Genomic DNA, 17697 nt, shown 5'->3' with positions numbered 1-17697 from the left:
ATGGATTCCCATTCTATGCAGCCTGAGAAACAGTAACATACTTGGCTAATACTCAGACAGATGCAGCCGGAATTAGGTTAACAAACTAACAAAAGAAGGATGTATCACATCTTTGCAGCATGGGTTTGTGATTTTATACCATTAGAGTTACTTTTCCATACATATGAGCATTACCTGCTTGTTGGACCTGCGATGGGCAAGCCCAGCACAAAGGGGGTAGCTTGGCTCAAGTGTCAAGGCAGTGAAGGCTGTAGTGCTAAGCCGGCTCTGACCCAATAATAACCCCCTGCACAGTCACACCAAAAAGAAGGACACCACACCACTGCTGTAGAAAAATACGATTCCTCTATATAAAAGTTCTCTGCTGTAAATAGGGATCAATTGGGGAAGCACATTCACATTTCATTTGTTACAGCACTCTGGGATTCAGGTTGAGAATAAATACAGTAAATAGGACTTCAGGAACACTGGTGTTGCATAAATATTAGGAATAGCTCGATCAATAAATAAAATGAATATCAGGTTTATATATCACCAATACATGGAATAACAAAGCCTGGTTCATTTAAATGCATAACCACATTTTCATTCTGGTATCGCTGCCACCAATTAAATAAATCAGGAAGTTTACATTTGCAAGATAAACCCACTTTGAAAAGGATAACAGTACTTGTGGAATCATGGGGAATGCATGCGGGCTTCTCTGGATTCACGGTGCACTGGGGACTCTTTTATGTTCACGCGGGGCCCATGCGCGTGTACCTAAAGACAAGGAAACACGGTAAATATGACATTTGGCCCTCCGCTGCCACCGGGGAAGGATGTCCGCTTGCCGGTGTGGTTTACTTGAGCCTACGGCAATATCGCAGGCACCAGGGTAGCACAGTTCGAAGTCAGTAGACGAACGAACGGCTGCCAGCGGGGTCACTCAGTCTCAGCGCTCGCTCAAATCAACACCGGTGCACAGTTCCTTGATAACGCGGCACCCCTCCAGGGGAAACGACCCACCTCACTACGGCTGCAATCAAATAGCGATTCAGTCGGGGCACAGCACTTCCTACGCCAGCATCAGGGTTCTCAGGGGCTTCACGGACCTCCCTCTGACTTCCTCATACGGGGGCTGGTCCCGCCCACGGCAACAGTTTCCCGGGTCTCTGGGAAAGGGCAGGGACGCTAATCCCGCCCAATGAAGGCCGGCCTCTCCCCGCCCCGGCGCACCACCTCACCTTCGATCACTGCACAACCAGGAAGCGCGCAACGCCGGTGGGGCTCGGAGACATCCGAGTCCCCCGCGATAGGCGCTATTCACGAAGGGGGCACTGTGGAAGGTCGCGACTCACCTTTTCTTCACGACTTCGCCACCGGGGGGGGCGGGGAGGCACATAAACTTGGCCACAGTCTTTTGGGGCAATGAGGCACTAGCTGGGCAGGCGCTGTAGGCGCAAGGTTACTGGAACACGCCTGACTGGAACGCCAGTCAGGAATCAGGCTATTAACCCTTGCCACTCTACTGCCTGTGCTCTCAGCCACCTCAGGGGTCAGCAGGGCAGGTGTCACTCTGGTGTCAAGTCTGGAACCTGAATTACATCTAAAATGGTCGCCAGGGACTGGGCTTTATATAGCCAGTGCCCTGAGGTACTGGCACGAGCCAGAAGGTTCTAGAACCTTCCCTGGCTGTGTCAATGGCATGGCACTTTTGAGGTGTCTTTTGGTCACTCAGAGCCACCGTACTGGGGCTCTGGAGCAGCCATTTTGTGTACCTGAGGAAAGTTATGAAATTCCGGTCAGGAAAGCGCGTTAACCAGAAAGGGCGCCAAAACCTCAAAAGGTCAGGGTTCAAGAAGGCTCCAATGGGAGTCACTCACATGAGGGAAATATGTGTCCACCATTTTAAGGTTAAACACAAACAGGTTGCCAACCTCAGTTTTCATGTCCACAGGTTTCGCCAGGCGCCTTGTACATAGGTGCCAGAAACCTTGTGAGCAACTGGGTGTCGAGGAACACCTAGCCCCATGAAACAACACACAAAAAGGTCCTGGTAGACAAATAAAAAGCGGCAAATTTTGGGAGGTTCAGGGGAACAAAAGAAATCATATTGGTGAGGGGACTCTCAGAAGCAGACGGGTCCAACACTGCTGTTGTGTCCTATGAAGGTAGACACCAGGAGCCAGGATGTATATTTAAGTCTTCTTTATTCAGTTTCAGTCCAAGTTACATCAGTCTTGACTCCAGCCAGCCTAGTGTGGTACCGGCCCCACCCGGAGCAGCCTGCCTAGCTGCTCAGCCCATCTCTAACTGCCAACACTCATCCTTTCAGACACCCAGGCATTCCACGCATCACAGGCACACCAACATTCTATCACCATCTCACACTCTGGCCGAGCAGCTTGAAGCAGCAGGGCTGGAATACATGTAAATACAACTAGCGTACATGTAAATACATCTGAGTAGGATATAACACCTGAGTTTCTAGGTCGAGTGATGGCAGCGAAATCTCTTGCAGCATCTGCGGTTTAAGAAGTGAGCCTACGGGTTCCAACGTATGAGGCCCCTGCCCTCACCCATCCGTTCTTGATATATTAGACGGTGTGGGGACCTAGTGGCCGCGTGCACTGACCTGTCCTGCGAATATGTTTGTAGGGTCACTGTGAGATATCCCAGCTCTTGGTGGGGGATGCCTAAGGCACATGGGAAACACAGATTGGTTGGGATAGGCTGAGTTGGGGCACCCTTGTACACTACACACATACACACACACATGCAATTTGGGGGTGGAGGAGTCTTGCTTTAATATTTTTGTCCTGTATTGTTCACGTTGCAGTGTGTCAACATTTGGTACAACTGTTTGGTTTTTGGTATACGGATGCTTTGTCTGTGTGCTGTTGGCGGGTGCCGCCTACTCTACTAGTTGAACACGTCGACCCTCTCAGAATATAGAGTTTTGAAGAGATGGACGAGCGTCCTAGTGCATGATATCTGCCAACATTCTGAACCAATATGATTGAACAGTGTCTGACTTCCTTCCTCCACTGCGGAGTGTTGTTACTGGATACCAGATTTGGTCCCGTGTCATGTCATTCAAATAGAAATACAATTATTTTAGAAGAACTTTTAAGATCATGCGTAACTCATTTAAACTTTGTGTAAGCTTAGACTAAATTATCATGTTCCTTTTTGGAAAAGATAGTAGGAATCTTTTCGTAGTATATGGAACTGAAGTCCTGAAGCAGCAAAACAGCAAAAAGGGCACATGTTCTCATGGACACCACAAACAGCCTACTAATTATAGGGGAAGAGCCTGAGCTATGTGCCCTATCCTATGCACGAGGAAATATTGGAATGCACAGCAACTTTATCTCTAGGGCTGACCGGTCAAACCAGTCCGACAGCAGATTGAAAGGGAGGTTACACCAGTTCTTTCCATTAGCAAAGACAGTCAAATGTTGGTCTGTCAGTCACTTTTTTTTTTTTTAATTAAGAAGACTTCTAGATAAGCTAATTCTACGCCAGGTATTGCAAATTCTTGGTCATGGTGTTTCTGCTGTCATACTTTGGAAAGAAACCTAGAAGAGCGTGGACAAATTGCACATTCACTGAGGTATGAGGAAGATAGGTCGATATAGCCTGCTGTCTACCTTGAAGCTACATATCACAGCAATGCCTCCAGCTGGAGACTTTGGAATGTAACATCAGCGAAAACAGCTGTGCTTCATTTGTAACAAAATAATTGCCAGGGCCCTCATCAGGAGGCCAGTGCAGCTTGCTTCACCCATTGCCCCCGGCCGTGCTGCCAATGACAGTACCAGCACAACTACAAACCATCATATTCCTACAAGTGTGACAATTCACACCATTAAAGGCCCCTAAAGCTATAAGAGTGGCTTGGGTGGCAGCCATTAGTATTTCTTAATGTATATTGAATTAATAAACAACTGTTGTTGTGCTACTCTCTAAATTAAACAAACATTGCCATCATGTGGCAAACTGTCATAAGGGGCAGTGTTGACAATAAAGTGCTGGTGCCGAGCACCAGAAACTACAGCCTCAAATTAAGCACTGGTAGCCAGACAATTTACACTGACATTTTTAATGTGCTTGTTTTTCATACTCAATATTCACCATCACCGCAGTTGGTTCCATTGTTGCATGGAATATATTAACAAGTTATTTCACGCAGTAGTTGGTAGGGCCGACTCTATGAGGCACTACAACGTAGATATTTAATCACAGCGGCCACTTTTGTGTCCAGAAAGGGATAAGAATGTCGCATACACATAACGTGTCTAATAATCCACATGACATTAAAGTAATTGCGTTGTGATATTTTATGTATATGAATAACGTATTTTTGTACTTTTTCTCAACAGAAAGTGAGTGAAAAAGTTGGAGGTGCTGAAGGAACCAAGCTAGACGATGACTTCAAAGAAATGGAAAGAGTAAGTCACCCATCTTATAAATATCAAGACACTGACACAGTTCTAAACAAATCATGCTCAGATCCAAGATGGCGTAGACCCAACTGGGTATTCAGGGGGCTTTTGTCATATGTTTTAAGATGTAGCTGTTGATACACGTATTCAGACGCATAAAATACACATTTTCCAACTTTTCTAATCAATTGTGTCCACTATTCTGAATTGTTTCACGTTGTCTTTAAGCAATACCTGCAATAAAAATATACTGGTGGCTGTTTCTACAGTTTCCAAGACTACGGTAAAACGTCTGTGTGAATTTCTTGCCTGCGGGGAGGCAGGGAAGAGGAGGATCCACCTTAGTTAAATTTATCTGTAGGATTAAATATTTTGCTAGAATATTCTCAGCCGTGTTAGATAAATTGAACGACTACAAAGATATTTGCTAACAGAGTGTGGTGCTTAATTGTTATTTTTCCTTTCCAACGCTAATTATGGTTTGCACTGCATCCCCCAATTTGAAAAAAATTCTAAGTTTCAATTTTTTCTTGAATATTTTTTGTATTGTTAAGAAAGTGTTTGGATTTCAGTGCTTGTGAGATGTGTCTAAAGAAGGCGCTGGGGTATAAGATTATTAATTTCAGGCATCGATTATACTTGTGTGGCGCTACCTACTTCTGGATAGCTGCTTCGCACCCCATCATACCGCAGGACTCAAGAGCAAGAATACTTGAGGTGGAGACTGACAGGTAGAGGAAGTGGAGATGTGGATTGCAGTAGGCTGGAAGAAGTTACTATTGTACATCATATAAGGTGTACATTAAGTTTAAGATTACTCTGAAATCCAAAGGGAGGGTCCTGCAGCTATTTCAAATACATACTTGCTGTGCAGGTACACAAGTAGGTGTGCATCCAGACTAGAATTATGTTTTTTTCAGGCGTGGCTGGTTCAGGTAAGAGCGGTGGGGCGGGGGGTGGGGTGGTGGGGAGGGAAAGTCTACATATGACGAATATGTAAACTAAAATACAAAAGGAATAAAACCACTTACCTTGCACTTGCCGCATTGCCGAATTGGCGATGCGGCAGCGCAATGTAAGTGTTTTATTAATTCTTTAATTTTGTTTTGCCTATTCCGTCTCCCCCTGCCCCATCCCACCCCACCGCTCTTACCTGAACCGGCCACACCTGGTTATTTATGTATTGTTATTAACGTGACCTAAGAGTGCAATACCACATCTCTTCTGCCGCTGATAACTCAGTCAAAAAGAGAAATGAGTAGAAAGGGGACTATATAAGGTGTTGTCAGAGCATTCACTTTTTTAGTTCCTTCCTGAAATGCAAGAAGGAGGAGATTTTTCTAATGTAAGAGGCAGATCATTTCACATTGAAGGAGCCAGGACCGAAGAGAAACAACCTCCAAGAGCCTTATGGAATGCATGATCTCACAGATGACCCTGAGAGGATGAATGAAAAGATCTTGAGGGGGTAGCTAATGACTCGATTAACAATATATCTGGGAGTTGTACCACAATTGGAACAATCAGTAAAGTACAGTGCTTTGCTGGTCCAAGCCTTAATGGGAAACCAGTGCAAAGCGTATAGGACTAGAGTATTCCGACAAAACCGGGGTGCAGCTATCATCAAGAGTGTTTGATTTTGGATGGTATGGAGTTGATCAGCGTTATACCTAAGTATATTTCAATGCAAAAATCCAGTCTTGAGCTAGTAAGCTCTGAAATAGTTGTATGCCGGCTGTCTTTACAGAGCAAGTAGAAAACAGATACAATTTCCTCAAGCTTCGGAGGGAAATAACTGCAACCGTCTGACTGGTACGCAGGAAACAAATTTAACCCCAAGACTTTTAATAAGTACAATAGTCAGATGGCCAGAGAGAGGACCACCAAGGAGCACTTTGGGCGAGACAATGCAAGATCCCTCACCAGGCTTGGAGATTTGTCCCATATGTTCCTCAGTGGAGGGTGTCAGAGACATTTCTGTATCCAGTAATCTCTCTGCAGTGGTAACCATATACCCCAAGAGCCTGTTAGACTTCATATGTATCTTATTGTTGCCTCGAGCTGGTCTAGGACTGGAGGTCTAAAGGTGAAAAGCTCTCCTAACTCTGCCACACCTATTGAACCGCCTGTAACATCCACAACAGAGTTTGCAGGTGCACATCTTCTCCATATCAATAAAAGGTTTACTCATTTTTTGCTAACAATTTCTTTAGGGATTGAAGGGCTAATTGTACTATGAAAAAGGTAAACATATACTGGTGTAACAATTTGTACTATATGCTTTGCATGGTCTACTCCTGTTCATACCTAAGATCGTTAGCACTGCGCCACTACTCCTTCTTTTCACGCTATACTCTCGAAGTCAAAGGAACCCTCACACGAAAGTAAATGAATGATGAGTTCTTGTCACTGCAGGATTTGTTTTCTTGTTTAAGATAAAATACATATGATTTTTATATCTGTATGTATGTAAAGGGACAACAAACTTGAAGTAACCTGAGGACTGAGAGCAATAACAGTTATGAGTAGGGTAAATGCTGATCAGATGCATTTATGAGCCCTATTGAAGAAGCACAACCCAAGAGCCATCTCAAATTTTCCGTTGGTCATTAATATGTCGTGGGAGGAGGGCAAAGGTATCTTATATTGCGTTTGTCTGATTCACTTTCGAAATGACCGATTAGTCTGGGACTTACTGTTAGAAATAGGGTCTCTTGTTGGCAGAGGTTTGCACCCTCTCCAAGTAGGGAACACCACCCATGTCAGGGTAACTCAGATACACACCCTAAATTAATGAGTGCTCAACCTCTGGTAGCGTGGTACAGAGCAGTGAGACTTAAGAGGCAATGTGTAAAATATTTGTGTGGAAAAAAACAGGAGAGAGAAAGGGATTTCCACTATGTGGAGGGGAATACTCCTGGTCCCCTTAACGATCAAGTAAACAAACAGTAGGAGGAGTACCACCAAGAGACCTTTCAGAGTCTCAGAGTTTTGGGAGAAGTTGCACAAGAAGGAAAGTTCGGTGGGACCCCGATGATGAAGCATGTCACCAACTAGGTTGGTGAGTGAGGGGTCTTCTTAGGAAAGGATAACTTTCTGTCTTGTGCAACTTCTCCCAAAACTGAGATAATTGTTTCACACTTAAATTACAGTAACTCAATGTAAACACCACAAAATGATTCCATATGCATTTAGAAAAATAGAGAATATTTATCTGAGTAAAATAAGACCACAGCGATAAAAATCCAATAAATAGAAGCCGAGATATGAATTTTTAAAGAATAAATATAAAATAGTCACTAGCTGTCAATAGATTACATGAGGGTGCAAGGGACCGGTGCATAGGCCAACAGCGATGGAAGGCAGGCTGGCTACAGGACCCAGACAGGTCCAGCTGAGGAAATACCTTGGATGGAGCTTTGGTCGACGCCGCAAGTTTACTGCGTTGTCGTCAAGCCATGCAGAGAGGGGCCAGCGTCCTCGTCGAGCTCCTTTCAAGTGAATGCAAAGCTTAATCGTCGTGCTGCCTCTGCATCATCATCGAGCCTCACAGACTGTGGATTGTTCATTATCGAACAGTGTCGGCATCGAACTGGCACTGTGGAGGAAATTATCACACAGTCGAGGTAATTTGTTGGTTTTTGCAGAAATCAGGTGCAGAACCCACTTCTGATGCCCAGGACTGAAGGGGGCACCTCAAGCCAGGGTTAGACTCACAGATGGCAGAGTTCAGCAACACCAGCAGGATTGTAGGAAGTCTTTTGTGTCCTTGAGACATCCGAAAACAAGAGGTAAGCCATCAAGCCCTTGAAGTCACTCTGAGGTCAAGTGAGATGGTCCAGTCCTTGTCCTCAGGTCAGCGATCAGCAGGACAGCTCAGCAAAGCAAAGAAGCAGTTCCTCAGAACAGTCAGTCACATCAAAGTCCCAATTCTTTTAGCACAGAAGTCTTTACTCCAGCACGGTTCCTCCCAGGTCCAGCAGTGTACTGATTTGTTAGGGGCAGAGCCCGAGTACTTATACCCAAAAGTGCCTTTTATGCAGTGCAATGCAGTGAGGTTGAGTGACTGTTATTGTGTCGACTTGGTCAAGACTTTTACCTTTGCACTAAGTCACTCTGGCAGACTAAGGCTCCAAAGGGCTGGATATGTCAGGTTTGCAGTACACTGTAACCTAAAACTTCACTATGTGAAGCTGCAAGCCTGTCAAAATTGGAAATCTTAGCTGCAGAGGTTGCATCTTCATCAGGCACACTTTGGCACTTCTTTCCACTCTGATAGGGTCCCTTTTGACTTAGAATTGTTTGTGACGGTCGAAGTCCATCAGTAGAGCAAGGCTCAAAGGTTGCAGCAGAAATCTCAGAGTAAGGCACACCAGCAAAGCTTGCCCACCTTGCCCATGTCTTCAGTGGGTGCTCGTGTACTTGTCCTCGTCTTCCAGAAATGAAAAATTGTCCAAGTCTCAAATTCTGTGTCTTCCTTCTTTCTTGGTCTTCCAAAAGTACTCAACCAACCTGGAAAGACTTCTTAGAGACCATTCCACTGGTTCAAGTGATAAAAATGATGACCCTGCTAGCGGTCAGGACCACGATCAAAAGGTTAAGGGCCCGATGTAGGTAGGCCGTTACCGATCGGTAACGGCCGAAAATACCGAATCTGGGCCCTTACCGATCGGTATACTGGCATCGAGATGTAGGGCACAAAAAAAAGTACAAATGGGAGCGAAAACCTAATCGGAATGATTACCGAATGTAAAAGAATGCGATACGTACATACCGAAAATCGGATACAGTACGAATCGGTAACACACCGAATCGGATGCAAACACCGAATCGGTGCATGTACCGATTCGGTAGTGACACCGAATCGGACATAAGCCGAATCGGTGCATGTACCGATTCGGTAGTGACACCGAATCGGACATAAGCCGAATCGGTGCATGTACCGAATCGGTAGTGACACCGAATCGGACATAAGCCGAATCGGTGCATGTACCGATTCGGTAGTGACACCGATTCGGACATAAGCCGATTCGGTGCATGTACCGATTCGGTAGAGACACCGAATCGGACAGAAGGCAAATCGGAGAACCTACCAATTCGGTAGATTCACCGATCGGGAAAATCCCCGCTTCGGACAGATGGGGAGATGTAGGGAGACACAGAAACACCGATTTTGGCTTAAAATCGGTAGAATCCACTCGGCAATTACCATGGATTACGATCAGGTGGTAACCAACTCCAACCCATAAAAACAGCCCCAAAATGCATTGCAACTTGCAGGATGGCAGCTTTTTATGTCATAGCGAGGCGGCTACGGCTACAGCAGCAAGGAGAGAGGGAATGGCAAAGAGAGGAGCAGGTATACAGACAACGTATCACCCTGGTCATGCTGACAGATGCAGAGATCCTACAGCGGTACAGGCTGGACTCAGAGACCATCACAGACCTCATTAGGGACCTCCAACCCCTGTTGCAGCACCCCACCCCAAGGGCACACGCAATCCCTGTGCAGGTGCAGGTGCTATGCTGCCTACACCTGCTGGCGTCTGGCAGCTACCAAAGTGTAGTCGCTGTGGCAGGAGGGGTGACCCAGAGCAGCCTGTCAAGGTTCTTCCACAAGTTCCTTGATGCCATGATCCAGAGGATGGCCCACTACATTTCCTTCCCTGCAACCCAGGCAGAACTTGTACAGACCAAAGCAGACTTTTACCAGATGGCAAGATTCCCCCACATCATTGGCTGCATAGACGGCACACACATTCCGATTTGCCCACCATCTGACACAGAATACATCTACCGCAATCGGAAGTCCACTCACACCATCAACGTACAGGTGATCTGCAATGCGAAATGCATCATCACAGACCTGGTAGCAAAATTTCCGGGTAGTACCCACGACTCCTACATTTTCCAACAGAGCGGCATCTATGCACGGCTGATGGCTGGGGAATTTGGAGAAGGATACCTCCTAGGTGAGACACATCATCAGCCCCCCATAACCAAAAACAGCAAAGTGAAATACATGTATGCATGTAAGTAATTTTACCCCTTATCCTTCTAGGCGACAGTGCATATGCCCTCCGTTCATTCATTCTCACCCCCTACCTCAACCCCTCTACACCCAGCCAAAGGAGGTATAACCGTGCCCACAAAAGCACCAGGAATGTTGTGGAAAGGACATTCGGCATCTGGAAAAGCAGGTTTAGATGCCTGCACAAGAGTGGAGGTGCAAGGCAGTACACCCCCATCACCTGTTGCAAAATCATAGCTGTCTGTGCAATGTTACACAACCTTGCGGTGAAGAAGGGCACTGAGGTGGAGTTGAGTGACTACGAGGACCATGATGACGACGAAGCTGTGCCACTAACACAGCCAGCTGGGGTGTGTACGCCAAGTGATGGGAGACATAGACGTGAGGAGATAACAGCAAACTATTTCTGAGTGAGTACAAATGCACAGACAGGTGAATGGTTGTGTTGAATAAGCAATTTTTAATACTGTTGCTACACAGTTACTGCACTGATGTGCAACAAAAAAAAGGTGTAATGTCAATGAAAACAAAAGTCTAGGGTCCAGGTTGCCTCACCCGCCCTTGCTAGGCTATTTCTTTGAGCGCTTTGCAGCCCCACTGTGGTGTCCCTCACCCCCTTCAGAATGACCAGCGGCATCTGCGGAGCGCCTGGTGCTCCTGCGTGGCTCTGACGCAGCGCTGGCCGGGCTGCTGCGGCTGCTGCTGTCCCCAGCATCCCCCAGGTCCAGGGCAGGATTTGCGGCAGTGTTAGAGATGATCAAGGCCTCCATTGCTGTCGTGATGCGGGCCATTCCCCTTGTCAACTCTGCGGTATTTTGAGCGAGACTAGACTCCATGTTGGCACCACGCTGACAGAGTTGTGCCGTTGCTGCAGCAAGGCGGCTCAAGGAGCGGTTCTGCACCCGGGCATCCCGCCTGCGCACCACCTCTTGCTCCTCCATTCTGCCACATAACTGTGTGATGGCAGTGGTTAGCCTGCCTAAACCTGCTACTGCCTCCTTGTTGGAAGCCACAAAGGCCTGAAATCCTTTCACCATTTCCCCCATCTGCAGGTTGTGCTGCAGGAGCTGGCGTTGGCATGCCATGATGGATTTCGCCTGCTGCCTTTGGATCTTCACCATATTGCCTTCGAGGCCCCGGAACACACTGGCCTCCCGTGCTGGGTCTGCAGTGGTGGGAATGGCACGGCGCCGGGTACTGCTGCTGCCCGCCTGCTGCGTGGGCTGGGGTGCCACTGGTGGGCGTGTGGTGCTGGCCGGGGCCTGAGCCCCTGCTCCCAGGACAGGGTGTACTGGAGCCACAGTGGCAGGAGCTGGTGTAGGTGGAAAGAGCTCCCTTGTCGGGGAGTTCTCTGGGGAGAATTGCAAGGAGGGTGTGCTTTGCATTTGTGGGGAGTGAAGTGCATCAAAGTCAATTTCCAGGTCTCCCTCAATATCCAGGCCTATGGTGTTTTCCTCCTCCTCCTCGGCAGCCTGACTCGTGCTCGGCCCTGCGAGTGCAGTGGTAGATGGTGCTGCTGCCTCCTTTGGCAGTGTTTGTCCGCCTGATGGTGCCCCTAGGTACAAAGAAGCATTTGTAAATAGAGTACCGATGTATTACAGTCAGTACAATTAAAGCATTCCACATGTCCTAGCATCTCCGTAGAATGTGTTCCACTGTTTCATGTCTTGTGATTCTGCACTGCCATATTTTGATACCTACTGCTGACTGGATGTACCATGATGCTTGTCTCTTGTATGTTGGTTGCAGTACTGTGCTGGGGTTTGGCTATGCATTGTGTCTAATGGGGAGGTGTCTGGTAGGGTGTGTCCTGATGCGCATGCCTCTTACCTGTAGCTGTAGCTCTGGCTGAGCTGTCCAGGGTCCCAATTCCGGTCACGCTCTCCCTCTCAATGGTGCTGGAGACCAGTTCCTCCAGCTCGGTGAGGGGTGGCGCCGGGTTCCTGCCACCACCAGTGACTCCAGCCTGCTTCTGGATCTCTGCCATCTTCCGTTTGGTCAGGCTGCGGATGTCGTAGAAGCGCTTCTTCAGCTCATCCAGGGACCTGGGGGTGACACCCACAGCGTTGACCTTCTGACCGATATCGCTCCAGAGCCTCCTCTTGGTGCTTTCTGGCACATTGAGGGACAGCTTTCCGAATAGCTGCCGGTGCACCCTCACCACCTCCTCAACCAACACCTGCAGCTCGGTGCTGCTGAACTTAGGCTTCCTCTTCTGGCTGGACTTCTGGCTCTCACTCTGGTTTGCCATCTTGGTCTGAACAGTTCACTACCTCCTACTCCCACTGCTGCTAACTGTGACTGCTCAGCTCAGGCTGGCTCTCCAGAAAGTTCTTAATTGGCTGCACCTGCCAGGGTTGCCACTCCCTGTTTGGGAGGGGGAGGGGGAGCCACCTCATTGGCCGAAGCGGCTTTTGCCGATTCGGCTATCTCCGAATCGGATATTACCGATTCGGTAAAATCCGAATCGGTATCATCCGATTCGGAGATAGCCGAATCGGTTTCTTCAATGCATTCCTATGGGCTTTTTGGCCATGGGTGTGTTTTCATACCTCCGAATCGGTAATAGCCGATTCTGATTTTTCCGACTCGGCTGATTCCGATTCGGTGGTAGCCGATTCGGCTAGTTCCGATTCGGTGGTAGCCGATTCGGCTAGTTCCGATTCGGTGGTAGGCGAATCGGTACTTTCCGATTCGGTCCGTGATGATTCGGTACGTACCGATTCACATTACCGATGCCGACCGATTCCCTATTATTTCGCTGTTTGTTTCCTACATCTCGTTTTCCGATTTCAGAATACCGATTCGGCCCACCTCGGTATTTTGGAATCGGAAATTCCCTTTTACCTACATCGGGCCCTAAGTCACCAGGAGTTTTGCTGGTTTCTGCCACACTGCTTCAGCTGTCTCTTTTCCTCAGATCTTCTACAATGTATCTTCTCTGAAAGGAAGTTCCACAGCAGAGACGTTTGACCTAGTTAGATCCTTGACCCTCTTAGCATTGAGTTTCAGCAAGGTGTCAGATTGCTGAAAATCACCTGTAAGGCTCCTCTGAGTGTCAGTAAATATCTTATTCACCTGCTTTGCAGGCAACAAACCTAGTCTGCTCTTTTTCTCAGATCCATGGTCAGACTCTTCACTCGGTGATTCATATGGCCCTATTGCTTGTCAGTTGCAATTTGTGGTTTGATGTTTTATGGGTACTGCAGTTAAAAAACTACATGCTCCAAAAACACTACTCTGAATCAAGTATTGACAAAGGGACACACCAAGGTTGTAAATATGCAAATGGTACCTTTTGTAACTGCTCTACTGTGAGATTCAAATATCATCCTAGCCTGAATAAAGTCATCAGATTAAAATCTTTCTCAAGCAAATTTGAAGACTACCTTGGTATCTTTAGGTGAAGCAGAAAAACTTCAGGATTTCAGTCTTTCTGCGATTGAGGAAATACGTTATACCACATTTTACTTTGCTCAACCACACTTCTGGTCTTAATTATTGATAACCTGTCCCCTAATCCACAAGGAGGTCTGGCAGAAGCCGGGCACTATCTGCAAACAATTGTTACTATTTAATTCATTCTTTAATTGTCAGGTAATTAGGAAATTGAACATGAGACAACAGGAAAGGGATCATGTGGAATCTCCATTTATTTATATCTGCTATGATTAAAAAATAACAATCCTATCAAGCATGTTGTGACTTGCTGGATATGAGAAAAGAGGTTGTGGTCATTACTATTCCATTATTAATGTCTAGTGCCCCATGTGACTGACCAGAACCATAGGACCTAAGATATTAAAAGCAAATAAGAGTCCTGAAAGATGTGCCACTTTTTACCCTTCATTCAGAGTGAATATTGAATGCTTTTGATTGTAACTTCAGTTGAATAACTTTAGGATGGTAAAGAGGAAGATTTGCACAGAAAAGTTGGAGCAAGTAGATCCAGGTGACGAGGACATTCGAAAAAGGATGATTGTGCCTGAGGCATACTTTTGTAGACGAAGGACATCCATAGGTAAATCAATGCAATGCTTCTGGACTTCTCATTATCTATATCTGTAGACTGTTGGGAGTTGGATTACTCGGCTGCAAAACTATTGTATTTTGAAAAGCTCCTGTATGTGGATGGAGGATAAGATGGGTCAGGTTGATGGCGATGTACTCAAGGTATTTCGTATTGAGTGGAAAAGTGCACTGTCTATATTTGGGATGGCTTCGCGAGTAGCACAGCAGATTTAGCTATGCCAAATATATGGTTTTCTGTATGTTATTTGGCAAATAAAACTGGATTGAATAAAGGTTCTGAAACCTATGGGCAGAAGAATTAAGTACTCTACTAAGCAACCTGAATTGTAACAGTTAAGATCTTATATGGTTTGTCAGTAATGGTGATGATTTAAATGTTTCTACTGGATTTGAAGTCAAAGGACCACTCATCAAAAGTACAATCAGGAAATATCCTGTCTTTCAAAGGCTGAGTTTCAGATGATGTTACACCATACATCCCACAATGATGGCAAAGCATTTGAACTCGAGTGGGCATTTTCAATGAACTGCTGTAAAGTATTCACATAAAACACTCCATAAAAATATTAAGCAAGCCCCTAGAATCAGGGAAGTGAACAACTGGTAATCAAAATAAACGTTTTAAATATTTTTCTTGGAAGGACATATTTGAAGAAGTGGCATATTGCCTTGCTATATAAATGCAATTAAAAAGAACTAGGAAAGAGGTATATCTATGATTGCGTGACTAAACTTACGGGACACAAAATAAGTTGGCGTTTTTTGCCACAAGGAACTTATTGTGAGATACTTAAGTTGTAGATCCATATTGCCAGTTTAAGATTGCATTGATTTAGAGTCATGAGTCACTATTATGCTGCATCAGGAAGGGTATGTCAGCCGTGTGAAGAGTAAGGGTACCACCGGTGAGTGACTGGTTGGTTTTAATTGTACATGTGGTTTTGGAGGTTGACGACTACACAGTTTTCAGTTTTTGCTGTAAGAGTTGGTAATACAGATTGACTGTGGTTTGTCAGGTCAAATTAGGCCTACTCTGCTTATTTTGTAGGATAAGCAAATTTCCCGAACCCAGTGCTTCTAGAAAGTCACTTTATGCAAGTAGGTTGGAGCGAAATCAGCAGCGGTCTCCGCTAAGGCGGAGGAGCGTCGCCCCACAGGAAACATACACCATGTTATCATTTTATTTTTCAGTATTGGCTCCTTTGTGTTTCTTTTAGGTGCGGGGTGGGGCTGGGCTGCCCACAGAGCAGGGGGCGGAGTGATGGGCGCTTTCTAAGAGCGCATGGCAGTTTGGCCAGCCGTCTTGGGCAGGCCAAACAGTCATGCGCACTCAGCATGTTCTCCACCTGGCTGTATTCCACAACTGGGTGGAGAACATGCACAGGCTCTCTCTACCGGTTTGTGCACCGAACCAGTCTGCGCAGACCAATCACAACGCTGATGTCATGCTGAGGACAGAAGCGTCGTGATTGGCTTAGGGGAGTCTCGGAGCCTCTGTGCTTCCTGCGTCGACCGATGAGGACGGAGGAGAGGCAGCGGAGTGCAGGTAAGTGAAAATTGATTTTTTTTCCTTTTCTTTTTTTTAACCCCCACGCCCCCCCTTCCACCAATACTTCTCTGTAGCAGTCACTACTGAGCTAAATATCACGATTGTCATAGAGATGACCCAACTGGCATAGTAGACAAATGTAATAGATATTATGATTTTAAGATGGTTCACTGCCTGTAAGGGGGTAAAATAATTGCTCCAGGCTAGAAAATAGCAGGGACTTACCAAGAAGAACTTAGGTTGGTAGTGGTATGGTAGGATATTAATACTACTTTTCAATGTTGGGCTGTCTCACGCTTATTAGGAAGAATAGCATCTGATCCTTTTATTTTTCAGTTTGGAAATTATTTGTCGGTGTGAAATAAATGCAAAGAAATGGTAACATTCAGAAAAGGATAAAGAGATAAAAGCAACCTGAAATCTGGCATACAATTAGTACCCCACATCATGTTAGAAAAGTAGAGCAGAATTTGACAAATAAAACAAGATCAAAATGACAACAATCCAATCAGTAGAACCGGAGTTATGAACTTTTGAAGACTAAACTGTAAAGTAGTGCCTAAAAGCAGAAAGCGCCAATCACAGCTAACTGGTCATGCTGGACCGGGTCAAAGTCAAAAGTTCAGGAAGACCGCGATAGAGCACGGGTCTGACAAAGTTCCGGATTAGTCCTGGTGAAGTTTTTACCTTCTCACGTTTTGTGCCATGAGTCCCATATGTGTTGGGGAGGGATGAAGGGAGCAAGGAAAGTATCTCAGGCATAGGTTGGAGTAGTGCGAAGAGCAGGCCGGGCGCCGCAGAGGGATAGGCTTGAGCTTCGCTGTGGCAGTCTTCTGTGGGTTAATCGATGCTTGCTGTGCAAAGACAGGTTGGTGGCGGCTCACGCTGATCTTTGGTAGGCGCGGTGCGGTTTCGGTGTGACTGGGCATGTTCGCAGTCACGAAGACCCCAAAAGCTTGATTTCAAGTGCCCGTAAGCCACACCAAGGGTCCAGGACCTGAGAGGCACCACTTGGGGGTCAGGAATTTGCTGCAGGTGGGTCCAGGAGCTGGTTGAGGAGCTGTGTATGTCCCTGAGGCTCAGATCAGGAGGGCATCAGGCTAGCCCTTTGAGTCACTTTGGGCTCCTGGGTTCAAGATGAAGTTGCAGGTCCACTTCTTCTTTAATAGGCAAGTGAGCAGCAGGGCAGCAGTTCCTTTAGAGCAGCAGTCCTGCAGAGTGCAGTCCTTGTTGCAGCACAACAGTCCTTCTTCGTGGCAGAGTATTCACAGGCCCAGAAGTGTACTGGAGAGTTGGTGTCTGTTGTCCTACCTATTGTGTGACTGTCTGGAAGGCATTCACAAAGTCTGTCAGTTACACATAGTTATCTTACCCAGGTCGGCCTACATGCACAAAAAGGAATAGGTGCAGAAAAATGCCAACTCTCTAAAAGTGGCATTTATAAAATTGTGAAAAAAACTGACTTACCATTAAATAGGGCTTTTCAACACAATTCCAAACCATCTGGAAATTGCAGCTTATTAAATGTAATAAGGAGTCCCCAATGATATCCTACGGGAAGGGTCAGCCTCATAGTAATGAAAAATGAATTTGGAGTTTTTCACTACCAGGACAAATACAACTCAAAAGTACATGTCCAACCTTTTACATAAACA

At 46.2% G+C, this 17697-nt stretch overlaps 2 protein-coding genes across 2 annotated transcripts in view; one reads left to right on the top strand and one right to left on the bottom strand.

Moving 5' to 3' along the window:
• The window catches only part of SH3GL2 (SH3 domain containing GRB2 like 2, endophilin A1), an 803888-nt gene that overhangs the window by 383415 nt on the left and 402776 nt on the right, over positions 1-17697 (top strand). The window contains exon 2 of the mRNA XM_078675974.1: positions 4368-4436. Within this exon, the coding sequence (XP_078532100.1) occupies positions 4368-4436 (69 nt within the window). The remainder of the gene's footprint in view (positions 1-4367; positions 4437-17697) is intronic.
• On the bottom strand, positions 7999-12841 carry LOC144819127 (uncharacterized). Its single transcript, XM_078677115.1, has 3 exons — positions 12292-12841; positions 11724-12016; positions 7999-8028 (listed from the first exon to the last, which is right to left on the bottom strand). Exons 1-3 carry the CDS (start codon positions 12710-12712, stop codon positions 7999-8001), a joined length of 744 nt encoding a protein of 247 aa, XP_078533241.1. The 5' UTR covers positions 12713-12841.

The sequence above is a fragment of the Lissotriton helveticus genome, chromosome 2_1, assembly GCF_964261635.1.
Source record: "Lissotriton helveticus chromosome 2_1, aLisHel1.1, whole genome shotgun sequence".
Classification (NCBI taxonomy): domain Eukaryota; kingdom Metazoa; phylum Chordata; class Amphibia; order Caudata; family Salamandridae; genus Lissotriton; species Lissotriton helveticus.
Note: the sequence above shows the minus strand (reverse complement) of the source record. Positions and strands in the feature narration are given on the sequence as shown.

Bases quoted from the DNA above. Each gene is read 5' to 3' on its own strand.
- LOC144819127 (XM_078677115.1), bottom strand. From the start codon at position 12,712: ATGGCAAACCAGAGTGAGAGCCAGAAGTCCAGCCAGAAGAGGAAGCCT. The intron at 12,017-12,291 runs GTAAGAGGCATG...CTTTGTACCTAG, and splicing joins AGCCAGAGCTACAGCTACAG to GGGCACCATCAGGCGGACAA. The intron at 8,029-11,723 runs GCCCCGGCCAGC...TTTCCTCCACAG, and splicing joins TCCTGGGAGCAGGGGCTCAG to TGCCAGTTCGATGCCGACAC.